At 55.6% G+C, this 16552-nt stretch overlaps 1 protein-coding gene across 2 annotated transcripts; it reads left to right on the forward strand.

The window, feature by feature from the left end:
• Nucleotides 1-6: 6 nt before the first annotated feature.
• On the forward strand, nucleotides 7-16357 carry MMAB (metabolism of cobalamin associated B). Of its 2 annotated transcripts, none has more exons than XM_001496851.5 (9): nucleotides 7-288; nucleotides 3165-3226; nucleotides 5084-5177; nucleotides 8175-8232; nucleotides 10374-10446; nucleotides 10694-10791; nucleotides 11118-11182; nucleotides 13199-13258; nucleotides 15088-16357. In XM_001496851.5, exons 1-9 carry the CDS (start codon nucleotides 173-175, stop codon nucleotides 15185-15187), a joined length of 726 nt encoding a protein of 241 aa, XP_001496901.2. In that variant the 5' UTR covers nucleotides 7-172; the 3' UTR covers nucleotides 15188-16357. The 2 variants fall into 2 exon arrangements, with proteins under 2 accessions (XP_001496901.2, XP_005612545.2); XM_005612488.4 differs by having other exon boundaries at nucleotides 87-3058.
• The last annotated feature ends 195 nt before the right edge of the window (nucleotides 16358-16552 follow it).

Consider the following 16552-nt stretch of genomic DNA (forward strand, 5'->3'; position numbering starts at 1 on the left):
CCTTCCAGGAACCAATGGGAAACAAGTCTCGGGGAGGGTCCCGCCCTGGTGCGAGAGCCGCGGACCAATGGAAAACGGTAGCTGAGCGGTGGCGCGGCCGGCGGGAGGTGGAGTCACCCCGCGACCTGGACGGGAGCCTGGCGGGGTCAGCCCCCTACCAACGGCTTGAGGCATGGCTGCGTTCGTCCTGGGAGGCCGCGTGGGTCTGCGCACGTGCCTCGGCGCCGGCCGACGACTATGTCCCCGTTTCCAGAGCCGCGGCCCCCAGGGCACGGAAGACGGGGACAGGTGAGTGCCTGGCTCGAGGGTAACTCTGACGCATGCGGTGAACTGTGGTGTCGTCGCCATCGTTACGTAACACCGCTGTGAGGTCACTTTGCAACCGCCCGATGACGTCCTCTCTTAGTCGTGACGTCACCGTGGCAACGTGGGCACTGTGGAAGCCGGAGATCAAGATTTCTTTGCGCAAGACACGTCCGAAGGGGGCCTAGCTATCATCCAGCAGGGCAGGGCGTGTTCCATGTGGCAGGAGGGCCGTCTGGCCTGGCCTCACCATCAGGAGGGGCCTCAATTTACATTTTGACCTACCTCCAAAGCAGTTCATACTCTGAGACACAGAGATACACCCACGCGATCTGCAGATAACTGTCATCACGTACCTGGAAACTCGCCCCCCGTTCCCGGACCTCACAACCTGTGGAGTACCATGAATTCCTAATAATCTATTTCGTAGGTCGGGTAATTTAGCCTTTGAATAATCTTGTAATGTCACATTTTAATTTTTTTCTTTTAATTAACTTTTTATTGAGGTCACATTGGTTTATAACATATAAATTTCAGGTGTACATCATTATATTTTGACTTCTGTGTAGACTGCATTGTGTTCACCACCCAAAGTCTAGTTGCCATCCGTCACTGTACACATGGGCCCTTCTACCCTCCCCTGCCCCCTCTTCCCTTCTGGTAACCACCATTCCGTTCTCTGTGTCTATATGTTTGGTTTTTGTTGTTTTTTATCTTCCACGGATGAGTGTGATGGTGCGGTGTTTGGCTTTCTCCATCTGACTTATTTCGCTGAGCGTGATGTCCTCACGGTCCATCCATGTTGTCGCAAATGGCAAGATTTCATCTTTTTTTATGGCTGAATAGCAGTCCATTGTGTATCTTCTTTATCCATGCATCCGCTGGTGGGCGCTTAAGTTGTTTCCAAGACTTGGCTATTGTGAGTAATGTTGCAATGAACATAGGGATGCAAATATCTTTTTTTTTTTTTAAGATTTTATTTTTCCTTTTTCTCCCCAAAGCCCCCTGGTACATAGTTGTGCATTTTTAGTGTGGGTCCTTCCAGTTGTGCTATGTGGGATGCTGCCCCAGCATGGCCTGATGAGCGGTGCCATGTCCACACCCAGGATTCAAACTGGCAAAACCCTGGGCCGCTGAAGCGGAGCGCATGAACTTAACTACTTGGCCATGGACCTGGCCCTTTTTTTTTTTTTTAGGAAGATTAGCCCTGAGCTAACATCTACTCCCAATCCTCTTCTTTTTTGCTGAGGAAGACTAGCCCTGAGCTAAGGGATATAAATATCTTTACACATTCATATTTTCATGTTCTTTGAATAAATACCCAGAAGTGGAATAGCTGGATCATCTGGTACTTCTATTTTTAATTTTTTGAGGAATTTCCATACTGTTTTCCATAGTGGTTGTGCCAGTTTACATTCCAGCAGCAGCGTACAAGATTCTCCACATCCTGTCTAACGCTTATTTGTCTTTTATTGTTATTATTATTTTTTTGTCTAAGGAAGACTCACCCTGAGCTAACATCTGTGCCAGTCTTCCTCTCTTTTATATGTGAGTTGCCGCCACAGCATGGCTACCAACGAGTGGTGTAGGTCCATGCCCAGGAACCAAACCCGGGCCACTGAAGCCGAGTGCACCAAACTTAACCACTAGGCCACGGGGCCAGGCCCTGCCCATTTTTTGATCAGGTTGTTTTTGTTGTTGTTGTTGAGTTGTATGAGTTCTTTATATAGTTTGAATATTAACTCCTTATCAGAAATATGATTTGCAAATATCTTCTCCCAATTGTTGGGTTGTTTTTTCATTTTGTTCATGGTTTCCTTTGCCTTGCAGAAGCTTTTTAGTCTGTGTAGTCCCATTTGTTTATTTTTTTCCTTTGTTTCCCTTGCCCAGTCAGACATGGTATTCAAAAAGATATTGCTAAGACCAAAGTCAAAAAGCATCCTGCCTATGTTTTCTTCTAGGAGTTTTATGGTTTCAGGTCTTACATTCAAGTCTTTAATCCATTTTGAGTTAATTTTTGTGTATGGTGTAAGATAATGGTCTACTTTCATTTTTTTGCACATGGCTGTCCAGTTTTTCCCAGCACCATTTATTGAAGAGATTTTCCTTTCTCCATTGTACGTTCTTGGCTCCGTTGTCGAAAATTAACTGTCTATAGAGTCACATTTTAGTTTTGAGGTCTACATTAAAGGTGTTGTGTTGCTATTTGGAACTGCCAGGCTCTGAACCCCGTTTTGCAATTTTTCATTTCCGAGTATACTTGGAACCTCCTAGAAAGGAAGAGGCCCAGGCTTCTTTCCCCCAAAGCGGCGTGACTTGGTAGAATAGAGGGGAAAGAGTGTGGGTAGGCTTGAGCTAAGAATTTGGGGCCTGGAGTAAGATGGTGTTGGGTATGAATCCAGCCCTCCTGTTTCCTCCCTGGGTGACCTGGGAAGGTGAGTCCATCACGTGAGCTACCATTTCTACAACAGTAGGATGAACGTCGGAGGCAGCGCCTACCTTGGGACTGTGGGAAGAGTCCAGGGATCATTCTAAGAGATAATGCCAGTAATCCACTTGCACAGTGCAGGGACTGTGGAAAGTGACTGATAAATTCCTTCAGTGAATTGTTATCGAGCATCTGCATTGAGCAGTGCACTGCATCAGCTACTGTGCAGATACAGATGTGGGCAAGACACAGCTTGGGAGCCCACAAAGGGCTTAAAACTAAGAGGGATGGAGGAGAAAGATGTCCACGAGATCCAAGCAGAGGCAGGTAAGTGCCACCTGTGAGGCTGAGCAGCGAGCCGGGACCAGTGAAGGAGGAGCCCCCTGTGTAAGCCATCCCCACTCACCACCTCTCGATGTGTCTTTCTCGTTAGGCCACAGCCTTCCTCGAAGACACCCAAGGTCCCCAAGATTTACACCAAAACAGGAGACAAAGGTAGGGTGGGGACGGGTGAAAAATGCAAAGAAAGACATGGCCGACTTCATGTTAAAGTTCCTCCAAATTCTTTACGGCCATTAAAAAGTATGTGAAAAATATAGATCACAAAATATGATGTGAAATGAAAGATGCCCAAGATATATAATGAGAAAAGCAAGTTGTAGAACAATCCAAATAATTGGAATCTGTTTGGATAAAAGTGTCTGTGTGTGTGTGTGTGTAGATATGTGTAGTGTAGTCTGAAAGGTGACATCTGGGACTACTCCCTGGGAGAGAGACTGAGCTGGGGGAGGGGAATGAACAGAGGGCTTTCACTGTTCGTTCTACATACTTTTTTTTTTTAAAGATTTTTATCTTTTTTTTTTTTTTTTCCTTTTTCTCCCCAAAGCCCCCTGGTGCATAGTTGTATATTCTTCGTTGTGGGTCCTTCTAGTTGTGGCATGTGGGATGCTGCCTCAGCGTGGTTTGATGAGCAGTGCCATGTCCGCGCCCAAGATTCGAACCAACGAAACACTGGGCCGCCTGCAGCAGAACGCGCGAACTTAACCACTCGGCCACGGGGCCAGCCCCTCGTTCTACATACTTTTATTCTCTTCTATTATTTTTTGTAACGAGCATTTATGGCTTTGATCATTTAAACAATACCAGAACAGGGGCCAGCCCTGTGGCCGAGTGGTTAGGTTCACAGGCTCCTCTTCAGCGGCCCGGGGTTTCACAGGGTCGGATCCTGGGCGCAGACATGGCACCATTATCAGGCCACGCTGAGGTGGCGTCCCACATAGCACAACAAGGAGGACCCACAACTAAAATATACAGCTGTGTACTGGGGGGATTTGGGGAGAAAAAGCAGAACAAAAAAAAAAAGATGTTTGGCAACAGCTGTTAGCTCAGGTGCCAATCTTTAAAAAAATAAAATAAAACAAACAATACCAGAACTTACAGAAGAAAGTAAGATGCAGAGGAATATCTCATTGTGATATATTTTCTAAAGTTTAAAACCATGCAGATCACTAGTATATATTGTTTTTTGGATGTGTACTTAGAGAGTGAAAGTATAGAAACATGCATGCCACTGAACTGGCTCTGCTCTGGATTGGATGCTGTCAGGAAGCAGGGCTAATTCTGTAATTGGGTGTTGCATCATTTTTTCTAGAAGGTGGGAGGGACCAACAGGGGCTCAAGCTCCAGTTGATAAACCCCAGCGGTCACCCACATTTGCCAGGAAGGGGGATTTTGGTCTCTCGTCTGGTTTGGACACTGTTCTGTGCTCACACGAGGAGATGGAGTGGTCCTCTTCTGGTCTGGATCCGTCACAGCCCTAGCGTGGCCCCTCTGGTGGCGTTCTGTGAAATCGTTGTGTTCAACGGGAGGCCACCACGGCCTGTCTGGGAGTGCCAGGCCAGCCCCCGGCCGTCAGAGCAGGTCTGCTCTGTCTCAGTGGCTGGGGGAGGAAGTGGAAATGTGACCTAGGCGGGGGACTTCGATTTCATGTGAACTCTAATTGTAATGTATACATAACATGGACCTATATGTTTCATTTCTTTAGCCGGATGGTTAGTACATGATTTTTAACTTTAAATTAAAAGCCTGTCAGGGAAGCACTGAGGATAGTGGTTACCCTTGAGGGGTAGCGACTGCAGGGGGTCCACAGGGCCTTCCAGGGTGTTGGTCACTGTCCACTTCTTGATCTGGGTGCTGATCGCAGAGCCCTACCCAGTTAGTGACAACGCATCAACTTGCCCACTTAGGATCTGAGCGCTTTTCTCTGCAATGTTATACTTCAAGTGGAAAGTCAGTAAAAGAGCGTATCAGGGACAAACCTCTTAATTTGGGCGGCTAAACATTTGTTCCCAGGGTTTTCGAGCACCTTCACTGGAGAAAGGAGACCCAAAGACGACCAAGTGTTTGAAGCCGTGGGAACTACAGATGAATTAAGTTCAGCCATTGGGTAAGGGAGCCGCGGTTGGCCTTGAGGTTGAATTTGAACTGGGCATTAAGAAATGGGGTTCATGCCACGCTCTCGAGAGTGCTGGCTGGTCCCCGAGGCTGCCAGCCCTTGATGAACCTGCCAGCACAGGGCATCTGATCGGCTCCACAAGGCTGCGGGCTGCGGGCGCCTCTCCCTCTGCTCCTGCTCTGGCATCTGGCCCACCCCTTGTGAAGCTGCCTCGCCCCTCCATCCCCGGCTCTCTCACTCTTCAGGTGCGTATGTGTGTGCCATGGAGGTGCACAGATTAAGTGAAACAGGTGAGTTGAGCACAGAACACACTGCATCAGACGCGATCCCTTTTGTGAGTCTTGTTTTTGAAATAAGCGTCTATACAGCCAGAGCTTAGAAGGTGGACTCACGGGATCCCCCCTAGTTTAGAAGGTGCCGCGGTCAGGATCTGCCAGGCTCATGGCTTGCACCACCAAAGGTGTATTTCATGCTCTTTCTTCAAGCCTCTTGTGAGTGGGGTTTGTCTCTGCTCCACGTGACATCTCTCCAGAACTCAGGCTGGCAGGACAGCTGCGTCTGGAGCAATCTCAGTAACCGTGGCAGAGGGAAAAGAGATCCTGGTAAGGCTCCCACTGGCTCTGAAGGCTCCCAGGGGTGTGACACAGCGCGTCTGCTCACATGCCATTGGCCAGAGCCACCCTTGTGGACACGCCTGACAGCTGTGGGGTGGAAGGGGCAGCAAATACTTGAGGACAGAATCAGCCTACCGCGCTCAGCTGGCTGTTGACCTTGACCATGTGAGCAGCCGTTATCTCAAGTGCTGGTTCAGGAGCTCTGACATAGCCCTGGGGGCGAAGGTCATGGCAATCAGCAGACCTGGCTTCAAATTTTCAAATTCTTTACTGCTGCTGACTGGCTGTGACTTCAAGCAAATCACCTGGCCTCTCTGAGTCTCAGTTCCCTGTTCTGTCAGATGATCATAGTAATAGTATCCACCTCACCGGATTCTTGTGAGGATTGGGTGAAATAATTCTGTTTCCCTTAGGACAGTTCCCAGCACAGTAATAATAGCATTAGCTGTTACTGTTATTATTATTAAGACTTACCTGTTCATGGCTTCCAGTTCTCAATGATGGGCCAGGCTAGATGAGGTTTTCAGGACAGATCATGGGAAGCATAGCTAGCCAGCCAGCAGAGTAGAAAAGGATGTGCGGGAAGGTTGCAGGGGGACTGGGAGGCAGACACACAGTTAAGTGGGCAGGGGGCAGGGAGGGGGTTCTAGCATCAGCTGTGGCAGAGCAGCACGCCATCATCTCTCAGCCGCCGTGGGGCCGGAGATGGGGAACCCGTAAGTGTGGGTTCTGTTGTCAGACACGGGTGGAGCGTCTCCGTGTGCCAGGCGCTGCCAAGCAGAGAGCCGCAGCCCTGCCTTCGTGGAGCCCACAGTCTGGGGGCGCAGGGCGAGCAGACAGACATTAAAGGGCCATGACAGAGACAGACACATAAACAGTGATGTTCATTTAAAGGGCCAACTACAAGTAGGGGGAGCTGGGATGGAGCAGGCCCTGAGGCGTTCCTGTCACTGGCCTCCGTCACGGGAACACCTTCAGCAAGTAGATAGTCTTGAACACCTACTACGTGCCAGGCGTGAGGCATGCTGCTGTGACGAAGAGACTGTGTCCCAGCCCGCGTGGCCTCTCCTTGCAGTCCAGTGGGAAAGACCAACACTAGGCCGTGAATTTCGCATTTGTTTATTTCGTTCTGGCTGGGAGACATTCTGACCGTGAGGCGGCCTGGGAAGGCGCACGGGGGGTCCTTCACCTGCCCTTCCCAAGCCGCTCTCACCCTCCTCTGCCTCTCTGCCCGGGAGGCTGACCTCTACCACCTGCTGACCGTTTCACCCCATCGCCCTGTCCTCTGGCTTTCAGGGGGTCCAGCCAGTGGGAGGCGCCGGCGGGAGACGGGACAGTGGGGGAGAGGTGTGGGAGTGTTGATCACTCCGTCCCCGCTGTGTGTGGCTCTGGCCCTTCCACCTACTCTCTCCCGGCTGCTCGGCTCCCGGCGGTGGCCCCACGGAGAACCCAGCTCTCTCCGGCTCCGGAGCCTTTGCCCTCCCTGCCCCTTCAGGCTCCTGCCTTTGCTCGTCTTTGCCACCCACTGTCACTTCCTGCAACTCCTCCCACCTCTGTGAATGGCCCCTCCTCGAGGCGTTCCTCTGGAGCCCTTTGGACGTTCCCTGCTGGGACCCTGACTCTGCTTCCCTGGCCCGTCTTAGCAGAGCACTCCCACTCAGCCTTCAAATCCCACCTGCAGCATCACTTCCTCCAGGAAGCCCTCCTGGAAGCCTAGCCCAGGCCCAGTTCCTCAGGACTCTCACCCTTCCCTGCAGAGCACTGACCTCAGTTTGAAACTTCACATTTAGTTGTGTGACATCCAATTCACGTGTCCCTCTCCTTATGAACAGAGCCTCTGTCACATCTGTTCATGAGTGACTGCCCGGACCTGGCCAGGGTAGGCCCTGAAAGAGGAATTGCTGACTGGATGAGCAATGAGTACAAGAAAAGGCACTCTGAGAAACAAACACCCTTATCCAAATGGAAGGTTATGGTGTTCTTACTGTCAGCAAGAAAAATACCACCATGGCGTTACAGCCACCTTAGCTAAACGGCCTCCCCCTGGGTCTCTGTTGCCTCCCACAAGACGGGGCCTGGGTGTCACAATAGAGGTGCCACGTGGGGGCTGGCCCAGTGGCACAGCGGTTAAGTTCACACGTTCCACTTCCGTGGCCGGGGGTTCGCCAGTTCGGATCCCGGGTGTGGACATGGCACCGCTTGGCAAAAGCCATGCTGTGGTAGGCGTCCCACATATAAAGTAGAGGAAGATAAGCATGGATGTTAGCTCAGGGCCAGTCTTCCTCAGCAAAAAAAGGAGGATTGGCAGCAGTTAGCTCAGGGCTAATCTTCCTTGGAAAAAAAAAAAAAGGTGCATGCGGTTCTTTCCTCCTAGGTTTGCTATGGAGCTAATCGCAGAAAAGGGACACCTGTTTGCTGAAGAGCTTCAGAAAGTGAGTAACATCGTCTCACCCCAGTTGGGATTTTTCATCCCTGAGGCCTGGTGGCCATAACTGGATTTGCCATCCAATCCTCATTTCCTCTCTGTCACCTGGAGGTAGTCACTCTCCCTTTGAGAGCCTCAGTTTCTCCTTCTGTCAAATGGGGTCTCTCAGAGGTAGTCCTTCCTCATGGGTGAGTGGTGAGAGTCACACTAGGGGCGAAGCGTACAGAGCAGGGGCCTCAGCCCGGGCGATTCCACTCCAGGAGATGATGGGGTGTGTTTGCTTCTCACCACTGGGGCAGGGGGTGCGACTGAGACCTAGTGGGTGGGGGCCAGGGATGCAGCTAAACATCCTACAACGCACAGGATGGCCCGCACACAGAGAAGGGCCCGGCCCCAACTGTCCACAGCAGGGCGGTGGAGGGACCCCAGAAGCCCCTCGCAGGAAGCCCTCCGCCACCGGGGGCGCACGGTGTTGGCACTGCTGCTCTGACCTTGAGAATCAGTGGGGTCTCCGACCCACACAGAGGGCTTCAGAAATGGAGACAGGGACGCCCCCACAGCGTGCAGGGCGTCCATGGGACCTGAGTCTTTAGAAGCTGTCCCCGGGAGAGTGGGCCCTCAGCCCGCTTTGTCTTGCAGGCCAGGCTGGAGCCCACTCGGGCTCCGGGAGCAGAAGGAGGGCAGTGAGGGGGCTGTAGAGGATGGGCAGTCCCAGTGCTGGAATATTCTGTGAACGAGGCCCCTCCTATGTGGTGGAGGATGGTTTCCAGCCTTGTCATGAGGACGTTCTTGCCCGCAGTGGTCGTTTCTGTATGCTGGGCTCATCCCGAGCCCCGCGCTTTAGGCCCCGTCCTTTGGGTCCAGCTGCAAACATCACTTCCTCCAGGGCCTTCCCTGGCCGTCCACGCCTCCTGCTGGGTCAGGCTCCTCTCCCGGGTTTCCACAGCTCCTGCACTTCCGCCTCTGACAGCAGGCGTCACACAGGGTGTTAAACCGCTGTCACCTCAGGCCAGGACACCCTGAGGGCACAGGCTGTGGCTTGTTCACCTGGGCATCCAGCCTGGCCCCAGGCAGCCCGTTCACAGCTCTCCTCCAGTCACCCCACTTGGTCCTCACAGAAGCCCGGACGTGGGGTTAGCATCTGCATTTTATAGGGGGCAAGACCGAGGCTCAGGGAGGGCCGCTTGCCCAAGGCCCCACAGCCAGGAATCAGCAGAGCTGGGGTCTGATTCCCAAAGCGGGCCACCTCTCTCCAGCCCTGGGGGTAAACGCTGCAGCTGGCCAGCCCGTGGGGAAGTGTCGTCACTCCCCTTCCACCAGAAGTCACAGAGACACCGCACAGCCAAGTAGCTCACCCCAGTCCTGCTGGTCGGGAGCCCAGGGAGGGTTCCCATCCACTGCTGGGCAGGCAGCCTCTGCTCTCCCCTGCTGTGTCCTGCTCCTGCCACGGTCACAGTGGCCGTCTTATGGGAGGTCACAGACCTCCACTCTCCCCGCAGCCTACCATCCAGCTCCAGTGGACACGGCTGGGCTCAAGGTCAGGCGGTGTTTGTGGGTCTCATGGGCCCGGGAGTCCATTGGTCATCTGCCCCGCAGGGACCTGGGGTCCCCTCAGCAGAGCCCCACAGGCCACCTCTGTTCCAGGCAGCCCACTCCTTCCCACCCCTCGGACTGAGCACAGGCCTCAGCCGGCCGCAGCTTCCTGCCCCAGGCACCCCCACACTCAGCTGGCCCTGTTTGCGCAGGTGCTTGTCCGTTACAGTTTAGAAAGCACGTCATGTTTGGTCTCTTGGCCCGGCTGTTCCAGTTTAGAGAAAAGACGAAAACCTCGCAGGGCCCAGGCACGTGGGAGAGGAGGATCGGGCTAGAAGATTCCTCATCACTATCGCTGGGCGCTTGACGGCTCACTGTCTGCGTAACCCAGATGTCCCCAAGGGAGCCAGGTCCCCTCGCAGCCAGGCTGGTGTCCTGTGCAGATGTTCAGAGGTTCAGACAGTTTGCTAATTAGCCTTTAAATGCCAGCTAATTAAAGCTTCGGACCGTCCCCGGCAGGCCAGCCCCGCAGGCCTTGCAGGCGTGTCGGTCCACGTCATTCTGCGTGGCCTGCCGTGGACAGATCTTCAGCGGCACCTTCTCTTGCTTCCCCAGATCCAGTGCTCTCTGCAGGACATCGGCTCTGCCCTGGCGACACCACGCTCCTCGGCCCGGGAGGCTCACTTAAGTAATTCTCTCTCTCAACCCGCCGTATGTGCTCTGAGGGCCCTGCCGAGGCCCAAGGGGGGCACCCTTTCCTGGGTTTCACCTGGGACCCCTGTTGGCCAGGCCTGTAGACCCTGAGAGGGAAGCTACCTCCCGAGCCAGTGGAAGCCATCTGCGGCCCCCCGGGGAGAAGGGATGTGGGGCGGCGCCCCTATGATCTGGTGGGCAGTGGGCTCACAGCAGTGTCCTTCTGCTCCCTGACTCCTCAGGACACACGGCGTTCGAGGCAGGGCCCATCCTGGAGCTGGAGCAGTGGATCGACAAGTACTCCAGCCAGCTGCCGCCCCTCACAGAGTTCATCCTGCCCGTAGGTACCGGCAGCCTCACCCTGTGGGCTGCAGGCCCAGGGTATTGACAGAAACACACGGACATGGAATCAGTCCCCCTCTTTAATTTTCAACTGCAACAGAAGCTGTCCCCCCGTCCCCTCCAGACCCAAGCTGGTCCCTCCCCAGCCCTGCCTGCTTTGGAGGGGGCTGCCCAGTGGGTGCACCCGGGCAGGGCCCCCTGGAGGCAGAATGCTGCCCATTGCGGGGCAGGGCCTGCGCATCCATCCGTCCGTCTGTCCGAGGAGCTCCCTGTCTGCAGTGGGCTTGCTGCCCCCGCCAGCCAACACCCGCTTTCTCCTTGCAGTCGGGAGGCAAGAGCAGCTCGGCGCTGCATCTCTGTCGGGCCGTGTGCCGCCGAGCTGAGAGACGGTAAGGGACCCAGGTGGAGGGAGGGGGGCTAGTGGGGGTGGCTCCATGCTGTCAGCTGCTCACCACAGATCTTCTCCTGGCTGCTGCACCGCACCAGGTGGGCTCCAGGCAGACCAGGTGCTTGTCCTCAGAGCCCCGTGTTGTGGAGGGAGACAGTGGCCGTGAGCAGACGGATGACAGAGGATGGAACTGCACATCCAGATCAGAGCTGGGGGGGAACAAGCAGTTAAGGGGGACGGGGGAGGAGACCCCGGGGGGCTGGGCTGCTTATTTGTAATTCTAACACTCACAGTGCCCTTCAAGAGAGGATTCAGGGAAAATCTGCCTGCCCTGGGCCCAGCTCCCTGCTCTGGGGGTAGCGTAAACGGGGCGGGCTGAGCTGTGCAGAAGTGACTGCAGAGCTCCACACTGGGCTAAGGGCTGGGAGCAGGGCGCTCGGTGCTGGGGTGCCTGGCCTGGGAGTGGGCGTGCTGTGTTGTCTCTCTCCCAGTCCTGCCGTGTGAACCGAGAGTTGAAGGACGGGGGGCGGGGGCAGTGTCCAGGGCGAGCGGATGGCAAGGGGAGAGATGGCAGTCTGCATTGAAAGGACGGAAAGGAAGCCAGGGGTGTGGGTCCAGAGCAAGTGGTATGTGGCACAATGAGGCCAGGGGCTGAGCCGGGGCCATGCAGGGCTTTGTAGGCCCAGAGGGGTCTGTCTGCCTTTATCCTGAGAGCAACAGGAAGCCACTTCTGGGTTTTAGTTCATGGGGTGACGTGAAAGGACCCTGCTGGCTGCTGGGTAGAGAAGGGCCCAGAGGGACACACATGGCTGTTGGGGGCCAAGGTGGAAGCTGTCAACAGACCAGCCAACCCCCCAACCCACCCACCCCCAACTCAGAGTCAGGGAAAGGAGGGTCCCTCCCTCAAAGGCTACTGATTGCCTTTTCAAGGGATCTTCAAAAGAGTAATTGCAAAATCTTCACTCCCCATAGACCAGGCTGCCACCCAGCTTTACAGAGAAATGGAAATAGAGCCCCACTTTGATATGACATGCAAGGCTATGCAGGAAATTTTTTTTTAAAGGTATGCTTTTTGGTGAGGAAGATTGGCCCTGAGCTAACATCTGTTGCCAATCTTCCTCTTGTTTTTTCTTTCCTCCCCAAAGCTCCAGTACATAGTGGTATATCCTAGTTGTAAGTCATTCTAGTTCTTCTACGTGGGACGCTGCCTCAGCGTGGCTTGATGAGCAGTGCTAGCTTTGTGCCCAGGATCCAAACCAGCGAACCTGGGCTGCCAAAGCAGAGTGTGTGAACTTAACCACTGGGTCACGGGGCCGGCCCCTGTGCAGGTACTCGATAGTCATTATTTCACTGATTCTTCACGATAACCTTGGGAGAGAGGTGGGGGCAGCCCCCACTTTACAGGAGTCAGGAAATTGGGGCTCAGAGAGGTGACATCATAGCCAGGGTCACCTGAGTGGTCCATGGCAGAGAGGAGATTTGAGGACCAGGTCTGTCTGGTCCAAACCTGAGCTCTTCTGCCCCCCATCTCATAAGGCTTCCTCCTTCATGAAAGGCAGTCGGGCCCGACTGGTACCTCCAGGGATCCTGGGAGAGCTTTGGCTTCAAAAGAAAAAAATAGCCATTTGTACAAAGCCATCCACATCAGCAGTGCTCACAATAGCAAAAAACTGGAGACAACCCACAGGCCCAACAGAGGGGAATGGCCGAACAGAGGGTGGGTCCTCAGGACTCCAGACGAGGAGCTGGAGACGTGCCTGTAGTTCACCTCTGGGTGGAGGGCACAAACCCAGAGCCTCGGTTTTGGGGAGAGCATCCCCCAGCGAGGGTCATGCAGCAGAGGTGACGCGCACGCAGGGCTGAGCGCAGTGCTTAGCAGGCAGCAGCCCTCCGTCCGGAATGCCCTTGGGAGCGCCAGGTCGGCTGCGGCGGCTGCGGAACGCTGGCTGGGATGCAGCCTGGCCCCTGCGCGTTGCCCCTCTACTGCAGGGTGACGCTGTGTTTCCTCCCTTTCCAGCGTGGTGCCTCTCGTGCAGATGGGTGAGACGGATGCAAACGTGGCCAAGTTCTTAAACAGGTACCTCCGTGGAATTGGGAGAGTCCCCTCCTCTGAAAACTAGGCACATTGCGGGACGTGACAATGGAACAGGCTCCGGTCACTCAGTCGCTTCCTATTCCCTGAGGGGCTGCTGGGTGCCAGCACTGTGCAGGCGGGAGGTACAGCTGAGAACAAGACGGGTGCCGTCCCTGTCTCTGGTGGGTGAAGATCGTGTTGGGAGAGGCTGCTATAAAAACCAGCAGAGAAAAATGTAGGAACGGGGCAACAGGGGCCCTGCTTTGAGGCTGGGTGACTGGGAGGCCTTGTAAGGTATGGTGGTGACGGACCAGGGAGCCCAAGCAGGAGCCAGGCCCTCTCAGTCTGCCTCCCGCCAGGCCCCGGGGCCGCGTGAGCTAAGAGGAGACAGGCAGGCAAAGCCAGCTCCAGACGGTCCGGCTCAGGGCCCCGGCGCAGGCGCCTCTGAGCTGGGCTGGTCCTGCAGCCCCAGTCAGCCCCCACGGCCTGCCCTGCCAGATTCCACCCCAGCCTTGGCTCGTGCAGTTCCAGTGTGGGCAAGGCCAGGGCCCAGGGCCGGGCCGAGAGCTGGGGGACCCCTGGGAGCTGTCCTGGGGTGTCCAGTAAGTGACCTCACAGCTGGGGTCTGGCCCCTTACTGTGGACACTCCTCCTGCCGGGACATGGCCTGGGCTCCCTTCCTCCTGGGCCTGAGGGGCGTGAGGAACGTTCCATTTGTCAGGACGTCACTGAGTGGATGAGAAACAGGCCTGTCACTGCCCTCCGGGAGCCCACGGCTCAGGACAGGGAGACACTCAGAGCAGAATCTCTTCCACTGCCCCCCTCCCCCACCCCAAGAGACAGCAGGGGCTGCCAGGCATTAGGAGGAGGGGGTTCTGATCCCAGGGGCGGCATGGGCTGGGGAGGGTTCCAGCAGGACCTGGCATGGAGTTGGCCGCAGAGGGTAGGAGTGAGGAGAGGTGGAGGAGGGTAGTGGTCAGTGCTGGGCGTGCAAACAAGGCCAAGTGTGGGCCAGCCGAGAGGTGGACAGCTTCGCCAACTCACCACAAGCACCTCAAGGGCAGGCGCGCGTCTCCTCTTGTATTTCTCTCCTCCCCACCGCCGCGCAGAGGCCCCCCCACTGCTGGGTCAGAAAAAGAAGGGAGAGGGCCTAGAGTGTAGCCACTCGAACACTCCAGGCAGTGCTTCTCAGCCAGCCGGCTGGCACTGTTGCAAACATGTTTGGTTGTCCCAGTTGGGTGGGGGTGCTCCTGGCATCGAGTGGGCGGAGGCCAGGGGTGCTGCTTAAGGTGCTACAGTGCACACGAGAGCCTCCCTCCCTCACTGCAAAGAATGACCCAGAGTGTCAGCAGTGCCGAGGCGGAGAGCCCTGTCCCGGGCCCCTCTCCTCGAGGTGGGGTCCTCAGACCAGCAGCGCCAGCATCCTGCAGGTGTAGTTCAGACCTGCCGAGTCAGACTCTGCAGGCCACCGCAATCCCCAGGTGACTGTGCACGCTGTGGCTCGGGAGGTGCCAGTCCTAGGCACTGGGAGGTGCAGAAGCCAGCCCAGGGAGCAGCTCAAAGTCGCCAGCCCTGTGAGGTCTGGCGGGGCTGGTGGCCTCGTCCTGCAGGAACCTTCCGAGCCCCAGCACCAGAGTCGGGCGCTCCCTCTCACGGAAGCTGGCTTCGAGTGCCATCCGTCAAGCCCAAGGTGGCTGAGCCACCGCTGTCGCTCCCGATGCTTCTAGGGGCGAGTGACTTATATTTCCTCCTTGAAGGCTAATGCGGGAAGGACCCAGTTAGCATTGATCTCCCCTTTCAAATCATTCCATTTGCTTCTCTCTGTCCCTCCAGACTCAGCGACTACCTCTTCACGTTAGCCAGATATGTGGCCATGAAGGAGGGGAACCAAGAGAAAATATACAAGAAAAACGAGCCTTCGGACAGAGACTGAGGCCCTCGGCAGTGATGGAGAGGGGAGCTCTGTAGACCCTTCCATGGTGGCGTCAGAGAAGAGAAGAGGCTGCCCCTGGTGTCCTGATCCCTGGCTACCTCACCCAGAGAGGCTGGAAGCCAGGCTTCTGTCCGGCCTCAGCTGCCCCTCAGACCTCTCCCTGCCCGCACGGAGCTGTGGCTGTGTCAGAGTTCTGCCTGACTCCCGTGGTCTTAGAGGAAGTGGGCATGACTTCAGTGTTGCAGAAAAGAAGGGTGAAGTGATTGTTGCCACGTAGAGAAAAGAATAAAAGTGGGAAAGGCTTGAGCCGTGTGTGTGTGTGCGTGCATGCATGTGTGCATATGTGTGCACCCTTCCACTGCCGGCTCAGGTTTTGTGCAAGGATTTGGAGTGGTACCAGAGGCTGTTGGAAGTGTAATTGTGATTTACCTGTGCCAAAGGGGCTTTAAATGTCACCTTTATAAAGGGGAAGGCAGGATTTGGAAGTCTGTGCACCTCTGAGCCCCCATCACTGCCCAAGTGTGGGGGAAGGACAGCTGCAGACCGACGGGCGCGGCCTCGGGACTCTGCACTTGGATAAAGGGCCATGGCGGGGGTGAGCCTGGAGAATCCTCTCAGAGGGGGGTCTTCCCCCACCGAGGGGCGGAGACCCTGGGGAGAGGCCAGCACTGCTTCCAGGAGGCCACCTCCTGCCTGGCGGATGGCGTCGGGGCCCTGAGGTGGAGGTGCTCCACTTGAGACAAGAAGATCTTCCCTTCCAGCGAGGCTGACACGGGCTGACTGATTTCTCTGATGTCGCACTTGGCTGGTTTGTGCCTCTGAGATCCGTGCCACGGCTGTATTTTATTTCACTTGTCACCACTGCTCCCTCCCGCCATGAAACGACACTGCTGGTGCCAGCTGTGTCCTTGGGAAGGGGGATATTTATGAAGGGCGAGGAGGCAGCCCTGAGAGCCTGAAGACTGCACGCTGCTAATTGCAGGAAATGGCTTCGGAAGGGCAGGCCCCTGCTGACCGGCAGGCCTCCAGTGCCTGGTGAACGCAGTCTAGCCATCGGTTCTCTCCCGAGCGCCTGCTGAGCATGCGGCCCAGGCCAGGCTGGGGGTGCTGGCCACTCTCTGTCCTCCTTGTGGCCAGTCAGCCAACATTAAAGTGATCAGTTCATGCCTATTTTTGCTTTCATTCTTACCGCCTCGCCTGCTAATTTTGCTGGAGGAACAGGTACATTTTGTCCCTTCTGGGTCTGTCCTGGCAGGCTGCGGTGGCCCCCTGCTGCCTGGGCAGAGTGGCTGCGGTGCAGGCGACTGTGGGAGAGTGAAAACTGTCCAGGAAGTGGCCGTGCCCAGCGCCTTGGCCGCCCTGCCC

The sequence above is a fragment of the Equus caballus genome, chromosome 8 (assembly GCF_041296265.1).
Source record: "Equus caballus isolate H_3958 breed thoroughbred chromosome 8, TB-T2T, whole genome shotgun sequence".
Taxonomy (NCBI): Eukaryota; Metazoa; Chordata; class Mammalia; order Perissodactyla; family Equidae; genus Equus; species Equus caballus.

Bases quoted from the DNA above. Each gene is read 5' to 3' on its own strand.
- MMAB (XM_001496851.5), top strand. From the start codon at position 173: ATGGCTGCGTTCGTCCTGGGAGGCCGCGTGGGTCTGCGCACGTGCCTC. The intron at 5,178-8,174 runs GTAAGGGAGCCG...CTTTCCTCCTAG, and splicing joins GAATTAAGTTCAGCCATTGG to GTTTGCTATGGAGCTAATCG. The intron at 13,259-15,087 runs GTACCTCCGTGG...CTGTCCCTCCAG, and splicing joins GTGGCCAAGTTCTTAAACAG to ACTCAGCGACTACCTCTTCA.